Source organism: Micrasema longulum, unplaced genomic scaffold, assembly GCF_059751315.1.
Source record: "Micrasema longulum isolate JH-2025_06_02 unplaced genomic scaffold, ASM5975131v1 h1tg000287l, whole genome shotgun sequence".
Classification (NCBI taxonomy): Eukaryota; Metazoa; Arthropoda; class Insecta; order Trichoptera; family Brachycentridae; genus Micrasema; species Micrasema longulum.
Genome location: NW_028277491.1, coordinates 822,438 through 843,779, shown reverse-complemented (window position 1 = coordinate 843,779; position 21,342 = coordinate 822,438). Strand labels below are relative to the sequence as shown.

At 30.5% G+C, this 21,342-nt stretch overlaps 1 protein-coding gene across 1 annotated transcript in view; it reads left to right on the top strand.

Annotated features, from left to right (window-relative positions):
- LOC148282830 (A disintegrin and metalloproteinase with thrombospondin motifs adt-1-like) overlaps positions 1-21,342 on the top strand; it is a 103,475-nt gene that overhangs the window by 53,408 nt on the left and 28,725 nt on the right. The window contains exon 2 of the mRNA XM_088224516.1: positions 20,368-20,440. Within this exon, the coding sequence (XP_088080642.1) occupies positions 20,368-20,440 (73 nt within the window). The remainder of the gene's footprint in view (positions 1-20,367; positions 20,441-21,342) is intronic.

Here is a 21,342-nt window from a genome sequence, read left to right as displayed (position 1 = left end):
CTTTGTAAAACTTTTTATCATATCCTTTTTAACTAATTTCACAATTTTTTTCTGTTTATTATTTAGTATGTTAGCATGTATTTCATTTTTATTTTTTGTAAATGCCTTTTGGGCGTTAATGAACAAAATAAATCAATATATATGCTAAAGGCGCTTTTAAAAAATGTGACAAATGAAAAACAAAATAAATATAATTGAAGAAAAAAATCGTTACAATTTAAAACAAATGGACTTAATGGAATATACATTAGCATTAAACAGGTCATGTCTTTGAGATTTTTTTTGTGTTTTACATTTATTGTAAAAAGCGAAAAAAATATATAAATGTACATTGTATGCCAAATAACCGATATTTTGGATGCGGTCTAGGATATTAAAAAATCCGTAATTGTAGTATTCAAAAATGGCACTTAATAATTAATAGTTGCTTGTGCCGCGATTTGGCATGTGAAAGTTTTTAAATAAAAAAAAAATTGTGGGCGGCTCTACAGCAGTAACGTATTATGTTTATAATTAGTATACATATTTATGTTTATAATTAGTTTATGTACATCTATATTATTTATATGACAAAACGCACAGTAAAAGAACAAAAACCTAACATATGCTATACACTTGTGGAGCAGTAGATTCAGTATTGGTTTGGGCGAATGAGACAATCCATTTTACTTCTACCTAGCTCCACTATCAATTTTTTTATAGCCTTTTTGAACATTTTTTCGTTACTAATTGTTTTAATAGATAGTGGAAGTAGGTTATTGATATATTGATAGTTTCTGGAAAATCGAGACGTTTGAGCGTCATGAAAAATAGGTATTAAATATTATTCATATGTAAAATCTTCTTCGATGGCGCTAATTCTGCTTTTAATAAAACTTTTGCCTCCAATTCTGCCTGTCCTCAGCAACCATTTTCCAATTTGCAACTTATAGGAGCTGTGATGCAATATTCAAAATTATTTATATTACAATCTAATTTGTCATGAAGACCGAATTCGGAAAGTACAATTAAAATTCAAATCTGTTTCAATCATGTAACTTTTCTAAAAAACTATTAATCATTGAAGCATAAATTTTTTTTGCGCTAGTTAAAAGATTTCTTATTTTCATAATAATCAATTAAATCAACAAACGAATTTAGTTCCCAGTCTGCGAACAGAAGAGTACAATTATTTGTACTTTGAGTTCAAAACACTAATTAGATTCCTATCTTATTTTTATTTATTAAAAGTTAATTAAATACTTCCAAGGATCGTTATTCAAATATTTTGTAACATCGAGAGTAAGAGATGTAAAGATAATAAATGTATGATTACTGTAGAACAGGGGTCTTCAATTTTTTATCTAAGAACAGAACTGAGTAGTTTATGTCTTAAAACAAACCACAGGCGGCTCCTAACCGAAAATAATAACAGCTCATTTATTTATAATACATTTCAAAGACTTTACTTGTGTCAAAGTAATAAGGCGCCTAGGGCCTTAATTATGATGAGAAGATAAGGACGTCATTCCTTTACCATGACAGTATAGTGGAAGATAAATAATCCCGAGTGATTACGAAGATACACTACTGACGCCCCCTTCAAGTTTTGGGTTGGTACATCGATATGAAAAAGGGAAAGCGTACGTCACGAGACACATATCTACGCCCTAAAGTTACATAGTTTCAGTATTACGTCATGGTTGAAGATTAAATTCTCCCGACTGATTACGAAGATACACTTCCGATCCCCCACCACCAAATTTTGATGTAAGTACATCGGTTTGTACCGATGGGTCTAGTACCCCTCGATACACATATATACACATTAAAAGTGACAAAAATTCAGTCCCACCGAACAATTTTTCCTTTAATTACGATTAATTTAAATTTTCAATCATTCTGAGGTTGGAACTTGTTTTCTTAAAAGCCTATTAAAAATATGAGAGAGAAAGAAGTAAATTTTGAAGTCGAATTAAATTTTGACATAACTGTCAGTTTGCAAAACGAACGCCGGATACAAAAAATAATTTCGCTAGATTCTGCCCTATTAATAAATAAGAGTATCTAGGCATAAGGAGGTTACTACTATAAAATATAAATACATATATTCCATCAGTTTTAACATCTTTCTGACTATTCGTATCGAGAGCTGGCCTTGTAATCGCTCAGTAGATAAATACAGACAATAGTTACGCATACCAACCCAGTAATTTTCAAAAATTATATAAAAATCATGTTCAAGCCAACATTTTTTGCTTGAATTAGGATTTATTGGAGTTTATAGTCGCTTTGAAGTGAACACTTTTTGTCACAGAAGCCTATTTAAAATATAAATGAGAACTATTATGAAGTAAGGTACGCGGACTAAATTATTGGGGTCGTTCATTGGTTGGTTTTGATCATGTGATGTCGCGTTGACAAGTAGGTAGGAACTAGGAACATACCGAGGTAGAAACAGATAGTGCAGAAGTTAAGTATACCGTCTCAATATGTACAGGTGAAGATAGCGTTCATAATTGCGGCTCTGCTGTAGATTCGGCATTTCGCTCTATAGCATAGAACAAAGGCGTTGCGAATTTTAGGATAAGCTTTTGGTTTAACAACAAACAATAATACTATAGTTATAAATCAAAATAATAAGTCAGTGTTGTGCAATGACAGCCTGTGCATTAGAACGCCAAATCCGTCATTGTTTTTGGTTAGAAACATACAACTTAATCAAACAAATTCTTACTAATACTCTGTTAGTACACATGTGCAAAGTTAGATTACAAGTTACAAGCGTTCTTAAGGTTTTACCTTAGCTGTCCTGGGACTGCACGGATCATGTATATTATTGTCTTTCTCTGACGCATGACTTACTGCTATGAAGCGAAGTCTATACCACTCACGCCACGGTTTCGCCACATTTGGTATTTTTTCATTCAAATTTAGCTTTAAAACTCCTGCAAACAAAATATGACGATTAGCGCATTCGTAAGCTAACAAGATAAGAAGATCGCCGCGCCGCGCCGGTTAGAAATGATCTCGCTAGATCTTTTCGCGCTAGTATTGAATAAAATGTGAATAAAATGGTACAATAAATATAACCATGCAACTTTTACCAGAAAACGGAGATAAACAGAATATGGAAATATTTTGAAGTTAATAAGTGTCTGTGAAATACTATTGAGTAAAAAAAAACTTTTTGTACTTATTAGTAGCATAAAAAATAATCTTAAATTCCCGCGAAAACGGTTCATTGCACTGACCGCGCCCCTAATACGTAACGATTCGGTAAAATTTTGAACTTTTGTTTGCGACCGCTGAAATTCAAATAGAACATCATCATGAATCTTGACGTCACAATTGTAAAGGCCAAACATGTCGCCTTTTTGTAATGAAATATTTTTTAACAACTTAATTTTTAAAATTATGTACGAGAACATTTCTCCACAATGTTGATTTTGGAAATACAACTAATTTTTCTAAATCCATTTCTCATGTTTTTATCGGTATTCGTAGTATCTGATATTTCCCTATTATACTGCTTCTAAATCACGGTCTGAGCCCCGCTCTATCTCGATTTGATTCCCGTTTTCTAAATACTATTAAACTATTTTTTTTTAATTCCCCCGAAATGAAAATTCATGATAAATTATAGATTCCCAAAAATAAAAAAAAAGTGCGCGTCGGATTTGAAATGCTCTGTACAAATATGGCTCGCGGACCGGAATCGGGAGACTCCTGCCACAGAACGTATACAGTCAAATTTCCTAACAAATAGACCTTCAGTTAAATTTTCAATTTAGTTAGAAATTTTCAGTAGCTCTGCGATATTATCGCCTTCCTTTGCTCTTTGGTAAGCGAGCGTATTACCGTTTACTTTTACATTTTGTATTGCGGTACTTCTAGCGTCCACGAGGACAAAAATCTCCATAATTTACAATTCAGTTACTGTTTGTTCATTAATTTGCATGTCATAACTAAGTCATAATTATTCCCTTATTGCACCCATTGGTACGCCAACCGCAGCGTATCTCGATAATTTATTAGTAACATGAAGTTAAGATGATCAGTACTTACTTACTTAGCGTGTCCGGTTGGATAATATCCTGCCACTCCAATACACGGCGACAGATATCACCTTGTCGTTTGCCACAATTAGGTCCCCAGGAGTGCAGCCTTCTCCCATGAGCGGGCATGTCAGGAAGTGGCTTTCGTCCTAGGTCACACAATATATCATCACCAGAGAGGTACCCCCACCTTTGGAGATTTATTTATGTCGTGTAACATCCACCCGTAGTCTATTGAGGGCGATCCATTGGGAGTATGGTAGGTGTTCACCACCTTGAATACCCTCATTTGGATCCATCCACGGTCTCGCTCCAAGATCCTGTAGCCATAGTTCTTCTCTCCGCTGTTGTGATTATTCATTTTTAAATCAATACTTCACGTCAGCCATGTCGGTAATCCAACCCGAGACTTCGATGATGGGCGAATGCGCTGGCCATTTTACCACGAAGAGAACAGCATACATTTAGCGAGTTTTAATCATTAAACATAAACCAAGTTTTAAAATATTGTGTCTGTTTAGGTAGCTTTTAAACATCAAACATATATATAGATTTGTAGGTTCAAAATATTATGTACATTTAGGTGGGTTTTAAAGATTAAAAACTGTTTTCATTTATGGAGCTTATGAACTTGGTTTTAGTGGCCACTTACCACCACTTTGCCTGTATTTAAACATGTAGATTCAGACATGCACAAAATATGTTTGATTTGTTTATTCTTTCAAAATTACACTCGTTTACAGGTTCATGAACTTATTAAAGCTTTTTGGGCCGTGCCCGAGTTAAGTCATAATAATTAACAAGAATAAAAAGAACTTAGTAAAATAAATTAAATTACAATAACCTCTGATGCAAAAGAATAACAATTCAGAAAAATAAAGAATAAATAATAAAGAATAAAACAATACAAAATTACATTTTAAAGAAGATAACATAAAAAATAATCAAATAAAAATATTTTCTAATACAAATTATAAAAATTTATTTACATACATAATTAAGAATACAAAATAGTATAATCATTAAAATCAATAAAAAATAATACAAAAACCTAATTGAAATCATAATTGACGTAATCAGATTGATAAAATATTTATTTTCAATATAAACGTTAATATAATTTTAATACGTTATCTATGCATTGTTTAACTGTTTGACAAATATGTTAACTCTCAAAATTTATATCAGGTGAATTTAAACTGCTGACAGGTTAATAAGACCAGACACTTTTTTCTGTGCATTTTTTTACGAAAAATAGGTACCTAGTATATTCTAGAAAGTAGTAGTCTTAGGTTTTCAATGCAAAAAGAGCACAAAAAGTGATAATTGAATGCATTCTACTGGGAACAATGGCGAACTGATTTATTCAAGAAGAGAAAGCAAAAAGAGGAAAACTCACCTATTGAAAATAGTTTTTACCCAATTAAAAGCAACTGGTCCATTTATTAACTGATTTATTAATTTTTGCATTAATCAAATAAAGAAAATTTAAACAAACTAAATATGTTACAAAAGAAAGTCGACGTGCAAGTGTATATTCGATCTTATGGACAGCGAAAGAACGGCTAAAAATATTTACGATACGAATGTTGAATGATGCAGAAATAGAGGAAGACCGAGAAAGACATGGCATGGCCAAATTCAACAAATACTTAAAGATGGACATGTTAAAAGTCGGAATAATCGGCGCGCATTCATGAGAAGATGTATGAAGTATGCAAAGACAGAGGATTTGTCTTTCTATTCTCTCTGCCTACCCTTACGGGGAAACGGTGTGACGGCGTGATGTTTTGTTGTTGTTACATTTCCCCGTTGGGGTAGGTAGAGAGTAAGTAGATGAATCGCCACACATATCTATCCTGACAAACATTCTTAGCTTCTTCCACGTTCATAAATCTTGTCATACCTGCCCTTCGGTTGTGTCTGCTTTTGTCATTTTTTTATTTGCATACAATATTAGATTTGTATTATTTTTTTATAACATATTAAATTTATTTTCTTTACAGGACTCACCAAGCCAATTAATATGACTTGTCGGTAAAGATCCTTAACATAAAAACATATGCTAACACTACATAGTTGTATAATAATAATTACTACTAACTTACATATAAGGAGCGTAAAAAAAATACGTACAATTTATGTTTTCAAATAATATTTAGAAAAATGCAAAAAAATTATATGATATCGCAATTAAAAGATAAAAAATAAATAAATACAAAACCGGAATACGAAAATTTAAAACAGAAGTGTGTACATAATTAATAGGCACCAAGCCTTTTTTAAAAAACATGAATTTTTTACAAATCTATATCTATATCCATATCTTTATCTATATCTTTATCTATACCCGTACATGCACACATACATATCCATACATACATATATACACATACACATACATATATATATGAACATATATATATATACGCATATATAAATATCATGTCAATATTACATATTTATATTCCTGCCCTGTATATATCTATATTTACAAATATTACATTTTTATAACATTATTTTATATTTTTTATTTGTTTATTTTTTCATACATATCTTAATTTACATACAAATATAATTACAAAAATACACTTAAGAAAAATACATTTTAAAATTAAGCTATAACATGAATTGGAAATAATGCCCACAAAGACATCAGCGTCCGATCGTGGGCCATTCCTTGTTTAATTATAAAAAAGTTTATCGCACATATATATGGTATGATATGACCATGAAAAGAAAGAAAAGAAAAATAAAAGAAAATATAAACTCCGATCGAAAAGTCAGTCTCTAATTTTGCCCTTGATAATTTTTAACATGACCAGGCTTAAGATTTTGGTTTATCGGATCATGCCAAATCATCCTTGGTCGTCTTACATTACCGTTCATTCTCGCCATATACACATCTATTCTACCATTCTTTCGGCAGCCATTCATTCTACATGACCAAACCATCTCAGAAATCATATTATTTCATAATGCAGATTATTATTAGCTCAAAAAAGTTACACCACCGTTTTTTGTGAAAATCTCAAAGGTTTTAATTTAGGTTAAAATAACATTTTTTATTACACTGACAGACTATTTAACGGTTGCATGCAGGTGAGTTTATATGCAGTTGATAAAAATGACAGTGCAGTCAACTGTGGCGTCGGCTAATTAATTTGTAGAGAATAAAGTAGGTACTTAACAAAGCACATGATACTTGCATTCATTATACACCCAGATTCTAATTGTATGTCCGTTGTAAATAGTTACTGTTATATATTCAAATTGTGAACTATTGCAGTTGACAATTTGTATATGTTTCAAAAAATGGGGGCGGATAAATCTGTACACTAAAATTATAGTGAGATTGGTCGAATAGATTTATTTTAATTTTAATAACCAACGACACTCGCATCTTACATAGACACATTTAAAACAAAACATAAATTAGCCCGTATTCCTTTACATATTTCCTTAGAATGCGTCTTACAATAATCAAAAGGAATTGAAAAAACGAAGCAAAAAAAAAATCACAAATATTGTAAAATAAACATGAATAAAATCTTTGAGTTTTTCTACTGACATTTCTTGGTGGAACTGCATTTTAATTATAATAATTAAAATTCTTTATAGTTTTATTCCACTTTTATTTATAATTTTTTTACCAGTGACCGGGTTTTGTCGTGACTGACATCGTCAGACTGGTGGGAGACTAGACAAATTTCTTTGTTATATACATGTGCAAGCAGGGGTTGTAAATCATATTTTTTTATAATTATGTAAAAAAAAAATATTTTATTTACATAATTATATGAAATCATTATTTACAATAAAATAAATTTAAATTTAAATTCTTTTATTTACATTATTATATAAAATCATGATTTACAACCCCTGCTTGCACTTATATGTAACATAGAAATTTGTTTAGTCTCCCACCAGTCTGACGGCGTCGGTCACGGCGAAAGAAGTATTTTTATTATTATAATGAATAAAATCAAATAAAGAAGCATTTTTTAAAGAATTAATTATGAAATCCACATATTTTTAGTACTGGTGACTAGTTTCATTGCTTTCGAAACCTCCTCGAGACTGGTATCTTTAATGTAAAATTATTTTTCCGAAAACAGTAAACATAAAGCATTTAAAATTATATTATAGTAATTGAATATATTTTTTTTTTCTGAGGGGTCATTAGGGTCATTTCTGAGGGGTCAAATGTTATAGGATAAATACATTTTTTTTTATCAAGTTCTTGGTCGAATAATTAAGGATAGGATTATTCCGCTGTATTTTCCTGCCGTAATTTAATATACTATCACCCATCAACACGCCAAAAATCGGGTTTGAGTCATTTAGTATACCTAGATTATCTATGTTAAATCCTAAGATCAAACTTATCTCGTTTTTAAAAAAAAATGCTTATTTTGAAGAGCTGTATCTCCAAACTGTTAAATATTTGCAAATTATTATTTGTTTTACATATAGAAATTTTTAACGAGTTTAACAATTACGTTGGAAATTTTTGAATACATAAAAGACACCTGAGTATATTTTTTTAAAGATGGCATTTGCAAAAATACTGCAACCCGTATGATATTTTTAGGAAAAAGGCTTGATCAAATCAAATTTTAAAAAAAATAAAATATGCATTCCCCATATAATATAAAAGTTTTAAACCTCAATCCATTATTTGTATTCAGATACCTTGGTATTATAATCTAAATTATTTATTGCGAGTAAAACCAATTGATCCTAGTTTTCAATAATTTTTTGTTCATCCTAAAAGGCGTGCTAAATGCGTTTTATTATTACGTTTTTTTGTATGCAATCCAATAAACGAAACGTCAATTATAAGTCATACTAAATTGAGTTATCCAAGGCGATTAATTCAAATTCTTAGGTTTAACTTTCATTCTTAAACACCACATTAAAATCCTTCATCTTGAACTCTCTCGTTTTAAATGTTAACTCTCTCAACTTAACCTAATTTTCTACACTCACAATACAACGCAACGTACCATTTATAATGCAGAGATAAATGTAATTTCAACGCCTGGTAAAGACCTTTTATAATGTTGATCTACTTTTAGAAGTGAACACATTAATTTATCAACAATGTTGAAGAATTCCTTGCTCATAAATATTGTGTACATATTTTAATTGACATTTGTTTTCTCCCTTTTTGAACATAGCAAAGATAATTACACCGTTTTGTTTAGGAGTGTTCGGGCATATGTAAAATACAGTTTTATAAAACAGAACCAGCAGGGATGCTATTCTGAACCGCTCTCGCGGCACGAGAAAGCAGTATTTCTCGTGTATTTTGTATGTAAATACGAGAGTTAATACAGCCTCGAGAGCGTTTGGAATACAACCCCAGGACACTTTTTTTCGACTATGATTAACTAAGTAAACATCCGAAAAAAGGAAATCGAGTGGAGATAACTCCGCCTTGTAGTGTAATTATTTTATTTTTTTTCATTTTCCGTTTTACATAACACTTTTGTTTTAAATATAAATATCTCACTGGGCACAACCCGTGTTGAGGCATTCATTTACATGATTTAATATATACTTATAGTGCCTAAAAAATATACATAAGATAATATGTATTCATACTTAAATCCACACAGATAAATAAAAGTAAGTAAATAAAAACAATACAATATTATTAGTACAGCTCACATCGTGTAGACATTCGGTCAAGTAACAAGCTACTGTCGTAGGCACATTTACATCGGCAAGTTCCTGGTGGCCCAACATCCGTACAAATGCCAAATATTCATCGAGACACTGTGTGGATACAAATGCAAAACATGAAATGCAAAAATGATTTTATACAAACAAGTCAAGTAATGGTTGGCGCGTTCGCGTACTATGCTTGAGGTGGTTTGACTCTTGACAAGTTCGGTATAAAATCTCCGCTTAAGAAGTGGTTTTCAGAGCAATATTTCAATGTCCCTGAAGCGTATGACTGATCACCGTGTTGACCTTATCTGTATGTCACATGTGATTAAGATATTCTGCATTGATGTACCAATGCAGTGCCTTATGAATTCAATGAATGTCACACTTTTTAAAGTGATCACTGATGACAGGTCATAACCCCCGTATATTTTAGAAACCTATATTTTATAATGATTCTATCGACTGCGTTGATATATTATCTAGATATTAATTTATATCTACTAAGTTAACTAATTTAAATAGTCACAATATGTGATAGTGTCATTATATTATATCCCCCCATACCAGCACATTTAATAAAAATCCAAGAGATTTAAAAATCTAGTAGTCTTGTCTACTGAGATTTGAACATACTTAAAACATTTTAAGAAATTTCATTTTAAAATTTCTATGTTGTTTTTTGTAGCTTTATTATTGTTTTAAGACCAACTTTAAAAAAAACATTAATTTGAAAGAAAGCGTATTTAATATATTATCAATGAACTAGATCTTATACATAAAAACAGTAAAAAACTAAATGGACGGAATATTTGCATGGAAATACATCTAAAAATACATCCAATAAAAACCGGTTTAAGAAAAAAATTGATTTGCATAAACGATTAGAAGTTCATTATCATTTATTTTTTATAAGCATGACGAACATTTATGTAAATTGAAGTATCCGGTGTCAGGGCGTAATGAGGAATCCAGTTCTGGGTGTACCCTGGACGTGTGTTTTCGACTCGATCGCTACTATCAGGCGAAAACTCTGAAAAAGATAATCTCGTGGAAACACCACATTTGCATCCCTTTTAACTCTGCAAGTAATTTATGTATTTTTTCGTAAATACTATGTATACTACGGTGATGGTAAAGGTCAAAGTGTTTTTAAGAATTTGCATGTTGGTGTAGTGAGTGACCTGACGAAGAGACGGGCACGTCTCGAAACCCGGCAGACATAAAAGTCGGTAAGTGTTTTAATACTAATATTTACTAACATCAATTAAAGTGTTTAACCACAAAGTTAATGCTTCGAACATAAATATTTTTTATTTTTTATTTTTTATTAATATTTGAAGCATTAACTTTGCGGTCAAATATTTTATTAAATGTTTTTAAATATTTGTACTTAACCACTTACCGACTATTTGTAATTTTATTTTTTTAACATATAGGTACAGTAAAATTGCATTTTACAAAATGTGTAATATAAACATATTTGGTTTATTACAATATTTGAGTTTGTCCAAATGTTTGTAGACAAAAGACTGGATTTCACCCCCTCGGGAGTCATTAAGTCATAAAATTACAACAGGGATGGAGAATACCTTAGAAAAGGAAATATGAAAGTCTAGGCATTTACAGGGCTTATGACCCGTCATTGGCTGCTTTAAGTCGCCACTTTACACACTGTATAACATTCACCATTTGGACAAACTCAAATATTGTAATAAAACCAACTGGTCCAAGAAGAAGTTTAAAAAATGGAAAGTTGTTTTCAGGCGTTGCCTAGTATGTGAAATTATTCAGTCAGATGGATCTCTTCACAACAATAAAGGTTTCAGCTCTTTAACTTCACTAAAATCAACAAATGGAATAAATGAAGAAATATGAATGTTTTAACATAGGCAAAATAGTGAATGTTACACAGTGTGCAAAGTGGCCACTTAAACCAGCCAATGACAGGTCATAAGCCCTGTACATGCCTAGACTTTCATTTTCCATTTTCTTAGGTAATCTCCATCCCTGTTGTAATTTGTTAATATTTGGTTTGATTATTTTTTAAAAAAACATACATTACTAAGATTTATACCCGTATGCAGGGACAAACCTTAAGGTGAGGAAAGTACATTCTATTGTCTTCACCTTTGGGTTATTCTCTGCATTTGAAATTAGAATGTACTTTCCTCACCTTAAGTTTTGTCTCTGCATACGGGTATTGGAAACAAAAATCAAACCTAAAAATTGTATTATGCATTCAGTAGAAGTTTAAAACAATTCAAAATAAATGTAAAAAACAAAAAAATAATAAAATATTTTAACGTGCTTATATAACGTGGCGGCCTCCGTGGTGTAGTGGTCAAGACGCTTGATTCACGCTCGGAAGGTTCCGGGTTCGATTCCCGGTGAGAACACAAAAATTAAAAATGTGATTTTTCTCAAGCCTGGGTGCTCTGTGATGTAATTCACCACTGTAATTAGGCCTCCTGGCCTGTTGTGGTGCAAAAAAAAAAAAAAAAAAGTAAAGTAAAGTAAAATAACAGGAAAATCATAAAGCACTGTTTCATATAACAGTTATAAGGATTAATTCCCATTTACCATCTTTGAAAGGGTTCATTAGGTTTGCTCGATAATAAAATTTTTGAAATCGGGTTGTGGTCCTGTGGCTAGTGTCTCGGACTCACGGACCAAAGGTCCGTGGTTCGAATCCCACTCTACCCCAACTTGATTCCATTTTCTAATAGTGAGTTATTTACAACTCGTTGAAAATGGCCCTCAAAATTAAATATTTGGGTAAATCATAAGAACGCAAATATTTCTTTTTATAAAAAAAAAAAAAAAAAGAACAATATCCTACACTAAATATATCCGGTACGTGGGAATAACTATTGCCGAGTTCCTGGAATCTATTTAATATAGCATTACAAATATACACTGTCCATGAATTGTTGGTACAAAACGGTGGTACCTTTCAGTAATTCTTCCAGGCACCCTGAAGTTGATGAGAGATAAAAGTTCTGGAAGATCCCATATTGAATTTACAATTTTGGATAATTTGAATATGTCTATAATTTTTTTTCGATCGGTAAGTTTCAACAAATTTAATGTTTTTAAATTTGTTGAAATTTGTTTTAAGTTTAAAATTTATATGCCTTAAGAATTTTTTTGGATTTTTTGATCGAAAACGACACCTAAGTCGCGGACTTCAAAAGTTGAGACTAATTGTAAATTACCCATCAGATATGTAATTTATTCATTTATTTTATTGGGTAAACAAACAGTATGTACACAAATATTGTAAATTTCTTTGTATATTAGTGTAGGACACTCATGAACACACCAAAAAAAATGTTTACACTTAATACAATAATTTTAATTATGTTAAATATAATAAATGTTAAATAAACGAAATGATAAAATATGGATATAAAAATAAAGTTAAATATCCGCTTCTTTCAAAATTTCTATGATTTTTGACCTAAATTTACATACATTGTCACAAAAAATATCAGCCTCGGTAAATCTATTGTTATATTGGTCGCATATTCTAGGTATTGTAGACTGTTTAAAATAGTTTGTTGACGCGTTTTCTGTGTAAAATAGAAGATTTTGTTTTGTCGGTCTAGATGGCACACGGAATGGAAGTCTTTCGATTAGGTTAGGAGAATCAATTTTATTATTTATTAATTTGAATAAAAATAATTATGTTTACCGGTTTTGAGATGTACCCGTCTCTTCGTCAGGACATCAACTAAACCAATATGCAGATCCACTATACAACGTGTCGAAACCAGTAGACATGGTAGACATAGAAAAGTCGACAAGTGGTTATATTATTATTATATTACAAATTCCATATTATAATACAAATTTTGTTCATGAATTAAAACGAATTCTCACTCGTTATTCATTAGGAAAATACAAGATTTATTTTCAAATATAATACTAATTTAACTTTGTTTCCTGGAGTACGTGATTTTTTATTTCTTTATTTAACATGTTACACACATAATTTAAATTGTACATTGGTGGATTTATTGCCATACGGCAACTTCTTCCAACCAACTGATGATGATGATTTCACTAAATAAAAGTTAAGTTTTTTTTTTTATTGCTTAAAAAACTTATATTTTTTAAAATACTAATGTTATATTCTTTTTTTAATTATTATTATCTAGTTATTCTCAACTTTACTGTTATATTTATATTTAGAACATAAGATTTTCTCATGGCATATTGTTATATTTTATTTAGAGATGTTATGTTTCTTTTTTACTTTTTGTTTTTTGTATTATATCTTCACTAAATTTTTTAGCTTTAATTATTCTATTATTTCATACTATGTAATACATGTTTATTGTGCACTGCTGTGATTATTTCTGTAAATGATTATTTTTTGTAAAAGGTTCTTTGAACCGTTGATGTATAAATAAATATCGCCAGCCTAAAGCAACAGTCTAAAGAACGTATTCTAAGATAATCTGAGTTTGAGATTTGCAAAAGGTCTGACTGAATTAAGTTATTTGAAGAAGATTATTAATAATATAATATACTATCTTTTCACATAGGTTAACTATTTAACTTCAGTATTTTATTATTTAAAAAAACGTTTACTTAATTTACTAACATATCTGCGTGTGTAAAAAACGAAAATTTCGAGTTTATCTAGCTGTTGCTTTGGGCAATAACACAAAGTTAGTTGGTAAAAATCTCATTAAATTTCTTTACAAAAATGCCTAGTTCCCAACTTTTGCTTGGACCTGGCGACATTATATCACAAAACCTCTCACTGGAACTAATTTTCACACGTCCAACATTTGATAGCATTGTTGAAAATCTGATTGCTATAGTTTACATTATTATTATCATCGCGCCGTGCATTATTCATTGGCATATGTCATTACCTGGGAACGTACTATACTTACATAACACTCATTACGATAGGGAAATCAAGTACGCTTTTTATGGAGCATGTTATGACATTTCGCCATTGACATATTAATGCATAGACGCGCCCTAAAGAGTAAAATATTTTTATAAAGTAGTGACACGAAAACATACCCTGTTTATATACCAGGGCTGCATTCAACAATAGGAAAATATAACTTTTTTTCAAACATTTTAAAAGTAATAAAGGTCTATGAAATACTGTCCAGTAAAAAAATAAATTGTTACGTATTAGTATCTAGCATAAAAAATATTTTTAAATTTGTAATTTTGAATTCCCGCGAAAACGGTCATTACATTGGACTCGCCCCTAGTACGTCACTATTCATGTTTATTTATTCCTGACGATTCAAATTTGTTCACAACATTGTCACGAATCTTGACGTCACAACTATCAATTCCAAACAGGTCGCGTTTTTCTATCGACGTATTTTTAAAATTATTTTTAAAAATTTTAAAATGAAAACATTTTCTCACGATATCCATATTGATTTTGAAAATACAATTAATTATTCTAAATCCCTTTCGTATATTTTCACTGGTATTCTTAGTATGTGATATTTCCCTATTGTGCAAATGCTACCAAAAATTGGAGGATACTCGTTTTTGGCATATAAAAAGTTTGTTTTTTAACAGTTTACAATTAACATTCTTTGGTGGGCCCCAATCAGATTCTTTAGTGTCTTTCTATTTATTTCTTTTCACTGGATTTTAGGGAATGCAAAAATAATATTAATTTACATTTATCATATTTCAAAAACGTATTCCTATCTATGCAGCCCTGTAAGTAAGAAGAGCATCACAATTCCGCGACTAGGTGTACTTTGAAGTTTACAAAAAATTATATTTATATTTGAATATTAATTGTTTTAAGCTTTGTTAACCGCTCATGAACAAATATTTTCCAATAAAATGTTACACAATCCTTTTTACAATGTTAACTTGAAATATTTTTTACACGCTTTCATGATACACGCAAGCATTTTGGATTCTATTCTAAACGTCACACCTGGCTGGCGGTCGAAGAACAACTAAATACGCGTCGGGCGTGACTGAGCGTTGGGCATGAGTTGAGTGTCATAATGTTTGAGGGCTCAGGGCATGTCTATGCGTATAAATATGTCAATGCATTTCGCTGGTTTGATAACACAGCCTGTGCAAGATCCAGTTGGTTATAAACACTAGTAGTAATAATAACCAATGACGTATATAGTACACATTGCAAGTGCGTTATAGATGGCTTTTCAATTTGTGGGCAATTGCCTTTGTTATTTGTTTAATTTTATTAATTATTATACATTTTTGTATTTTTAAAATAAACATAAGAGGTAAAACAAAGTATTTAAGAAAATTACATTGCAGTGAAATACATATTAACAGTGAAAATAGTAAACAAAAATCTCACAAAGGCATGGCCTATTTGTGAGTATACAAAAAATGTTTATGAATTTTTTGCTTCTATAATAAATAAACAGGTATAATATTTATTGTGTTATATAAGAAAGAGAAAAGAAAATACATAATACTTTTTTATTTTATAATAATTAAAAAAGGAAATAAAAAATACAAAAACACATAAAGATATTCCTTTTATTAAAGAGCAACAAAATACATCATAAAAAAAAGAGTCAATATCTTTAGTTTGAATCCAGGATAGTGCTTGATTTTTAAAGGAAGAAAATTTTAGAATCTTGGGATGAATGAAATATTATCAGTTAAAAAAGAATTAACAATTTTTGGGCCTGTAAAAGATACATGTCTCTGTGCTAGCTTCGTTTTACAATGTGGTAATTCTAGCATACGATTTCTTCTTTGACTTGATCTCTACTGACTCTACCACAATTTGGTTTTCCTTTTCTAATAATGAGTCATTTATAACTCATTAAAATTTTAACATTTAGGTAAATCATAAAAACTATAATATTTATTTTTAAAATAAACTATTTATGTCTGCAAAATGTTCATATTTATAGTTTTGTATAAAAACTAGCATGTGCTCAGCGCGCATTGGTGTTCCCTTCTAATAGCACATTGGTTTTATATTTTTGTGCAATTACTATGGTAAAGGTGTATAGGTATAGTGGGATTTGGATGTTAGTGTAATGAGTGTACTGACGTTAAAATGGGTATGTCTCGAAACCGGTAGACATAGAAAAGTTGGTAAGCGGTTACATACGAATATTAAGTAATATTTATCGAAATATTTAACCGCAAATGAAATTAATGCTGAAAAACAAATACTACCTGGATAATATTTCTTTGATTTCTTGGTCATGGAATCGATTACAAACCATATCAGTTTATTTCCTATATTATGCAAACTTACTACATTTTCTTCATTAGAAAGTTAAAGTGATAAGCAGTTATATGTATTTATTTAGCGCCTTATGCCATAACAATTTATTATTATTGGACCAAAATAAGATGGGAAATAAAACTAAATATTTAAAGCCTTAAATTGGGACAATATATCAGACCAGACACCCTTGAGCAGTGGTTCGGTATTATGAATGCACAATATTCTCCAAAAGTAAGAGTATTTGCCTCTTAAACATAGTTTTTCTGATGTGAAAGATGTATCTCTAAAGTGATCATGTTCAGCTGCCTGACTGATCTTCCTATCGGCATGACCAGAGGCAGGTTGGTTCTGGAAGTCGGGAGGTAAAACAGTCTATGCTGACGCTGGCTGTCGGGCTAAGTGAAAAATATTACCTATAAAACTATTCTGAACAGCAAAAGACTTTCTCTACTTCCCCGTAAACCGATGTAAAGACCATGGGTCTTCCTGCTGGTTTCGCACATACCTAAAAAAACAACCAAAAAAATTGACATAAATTACATTTATAATTTTTTTTTAATTTGTAAAAAAATTGTGATTTTCATAAGAAACCCCATAGTCTACGGATAAGAGAAAAAAAATTACTACACCAAAGTGAGGATTTTCATTTGACATTTAGCCAGCCTGTGTGTAAGTATGATTGTAAATTAAGATAAATAAATTATTTTTAAGCTTAACATATTACAACAGAGATGACGAACATTATGTGCAGTGAAGGGGCGGGCCCTCATCATTATATTTTATTTCTCAAACAACCTCACCGTTTTCATGCTAATTAAACGCCAAAAACATACGAATCGGTTTAATTTCAATTCATAATTTGTTGAGTTTTTGTGTTTTTTCTAAACAAATGCTAAATTTGTTGGTTTTTTATCTGCGCAGAAATCTGACATATTGCACATTTCAGAACCCACCCAACATAACTGTAGCGTTGTAAAATACATTTCTGACATCAACGAGTCCACTTATTGGTCAGTTTTTATTGCACGTGTAGATAAATCAAAAGATAAATAATTATCGTTAATGTTATTTGGAACGGACTTTATTACTTCAGCGCCAGGTAAACACTTAATTAGGCGGGCAAGTTTTAATGTTTATTTATTGAAACTTAGACGCATTCACAATTTTTTAAAGTCATTACTTAAACATGAAATCGTAAACTTCGAAGCTAGATTTATAATTATTTTTCTAACAAATTACAAAATAGATGGAAAACATTTAATTGATTTCTTTGGAGATTTTTAAACTTCTTCTTGGACCAGCTGCAGCGATCTGATTCTGAGTCCGTGCTATCGCAAGTTAACGCTCCCGTGGCCGTATTATTTCGTGTATTTACATACAAAATACACGAGAAAAACTGGTTTCTCGTGCCACGAGAGTGGTTCAAAATAGCACATCTGTTAACAAAAGCTCGTGTTAAATTATCGCGAACTTAGAATCAGACTGCAGTTGGTTTATTGGAAAATAATTTTTAGGGTTGCTTGGTATGTAAAATATTTCAATCAAATGATTTTCTTCACAACAATAAAGGTATCAGCTCATTAACTTCACTAAAATCAACAGATGGAAGAATTTAAGAAATATGGATGTTTAATCCTTGTAATTTTTATAATCCGCATGCTCTGACAGTTCAGGATTACTGGTTATATTGTTATTTGTGTGTCTATGTGAGAGTTGTGGATTTTGTTACTGTTCAAAAATCAATAAATTAATCATTTAAATTTTATTTTGATAAATGGTAATTGATTAAAGTAATTTTATAATACAACAACGTGTTAAGTTTGTATGAAATCACTATTTGCACAAACTATTAGATAAACGTAGTTATTTTATTTAACATAAAAAACACTTATTTCATTTAAATTATCTATAGAGAATTCTTGATGGCATTCCATTGTAATGATGTAATAACTTATATGTACATATACTGGTCTAGTCAGACTGGTCTAGTCAGACTGGTCTAGTCAGACTGGTCTAGACTAGACCAGTCTGAAGATGCTCATTAGAGGGTGAAAGCACTAATTGGTCAAAATAAATAAGTGGAAGTGTACAGAATATTTTTTAATTAATAACTTATATGTAAATATAAGTTATTACATCAATAAAAAACACTGTTTTTTGTGTTTTTTTTTTGTTTTTATTTTTTTTTTTTTACAATAAACATAATAATAAAACAGAGTATTAAAAAAATAAAGCATAATTACATATCAATGAAATACATATTAATGGAAAAATAGTAAACAAAAAAATCCCACAAAGGTATGGGCTGTTCGTGGGTATACAAGAAAATGTTCATGAATTTTTGCTCCTATAGTAAATAATGGACAGTTATAATATTTTTGTATAACATAAGAAAGAAAAAATAAAATATTCCGTAAAAGATAATATGTTATTTCTTAAAAGTAATTTAAAAGGGAAATAAAAAATATTGAAAAAAAACACAAAAATATTCCTTGTTTCAAATATAAATTTAATGCATATAGCGGGTGAAAGCTAACCTTAACTACAAACATTTGGGCGTACTTTTGATTCACCTAACTGATATAAAACCAACTATAAAAATTGAAAAAAGGGTATTTGGGTGTTACCCACATTAATAAAGGTTCCAGCTGTTTTACTTCATAAAATTCAACAAGTATTACTCGTGGCACTCAAACCAGCCAATGACAGGTCATAAGTCCTGTAAATGTTTAGACTTTTATGTTTTCTTCTCAAAAATGTTTTCCCTCTCTGTTACAATAATGTTTTATTCGAATAGTTTCAAAAAGCCCTTTATATAGGTACTAGGTAGCGAAAAGTTACACAAAGAATTCGGGGCTTAAGAATTATTACAACATAAAAATTCAAATAAAAAAAAGGTTACGCATTATTCAAATATAACTGTCTTGCGAAATGCGAATTACCAACATTTTTCTTTTTTTAAAAATTATTAATACCTAATATTAAAACTAGAGATGTGCGTTTCGGTTATTTAAAAGAACCATTTTGTGAAACAGTTTCTTAATAACAGTTTCGAGCAGCATTTGCAAAAAAAGGACTTTAAACAACAGCTGGAACTGTTTCATAAAAGATTGTTAAAATGTTACTTTTTACAGGCCACTCTGCTCTCTAAACTGTTATTTAAGAAACAGTTTCATATATCCTGAAACATTTATTTACGCTAATAGTTTCTATTGTGTCTAAAGATAGTATTTAAATAAGTGTTTTAAAATAACAGTTTATATTTTTGCGAAACTTTTTTAGCTGTTTCGGAAGAATAACTATTTAATATATTTCATCATCTCTAATATGAACATGAATTACAACATATTCATTGTTTAATGGCTTTGCTTTCACGGAATTCGCGTTACAAATATTTATGGAGGTTTTTTTCTTTATTTTCAGTTAAATCGAGCATCACTGAAAGAATTACTTTCAGAAGAAGAATGGTCACACTTTGTAGGAGATGACAGAAATTGTAAGTTTTTGAAACAATTTTATTTACTAACTATTAAATAAATCTATATAAATACCGTTTATGTATAGATCTTTTTATAAGAATTGTATTTAAAAATTCATTAACTTTGCCCTACCCAAATGATTTTTTTAGTTGAAAGTTAACATAAATAAATTTTATCCTAAGTATTTATTTTTTTCTTACGTGTATAATTTTTTGCTTTTTTTTCTGTTTTCTTGTGTGTTGTAATTTACCCCTTTCAACACCCAGTGGAGCCATAGAGCACTGCATTGGTAAACCAAATGCAGTGTAATGAAATAATTTGTTACATGAAGGTAAGGTGATCAGTTTTACGTTCAGGTGCCAGTCCAGGAGCAATGAAAACCTTGGCGTAAAAAAATATTTAAAAATCCATATTTTACGTTCATCCTGCCAGGAATTTAACCCAGGACTTCAAGAATGTTAGGCAAACGCGTAAACCAATACACAAAGGGGCGGACTTATCTACACTAGATTCCCTTATTTAGGATTTTTTCTGAGAGCGGCCACCGTTTCAAAAACACTTGTCCAGGGTTATAGATATCCACTATTGCTAACAAAACTGTTATTGCTACAGGGAGGAAAGACATTTTTGTGAAAGAAATATTGAAGTATGTAAAAGCGTTTAGGGCTTATGATATGTCGTTGGCTGGTTTAAGTGATCACTACACACTGTCTACTGTCTATTCGGATGAAGAATACATTCGTGAAATTGAACCAGAGCCCTGGACGAATGCTTTCGAATTGGTGACTACTGAATTCAATTAAAGCAAAGTAATGTTCAGACACCTCATCAACCACATATTATCTAGTTGAAATCGCAACTGGGCCAATATGCTTAATTTTTTTTAATTTCAATAGATTATTTGTATAAACTCGTTGAA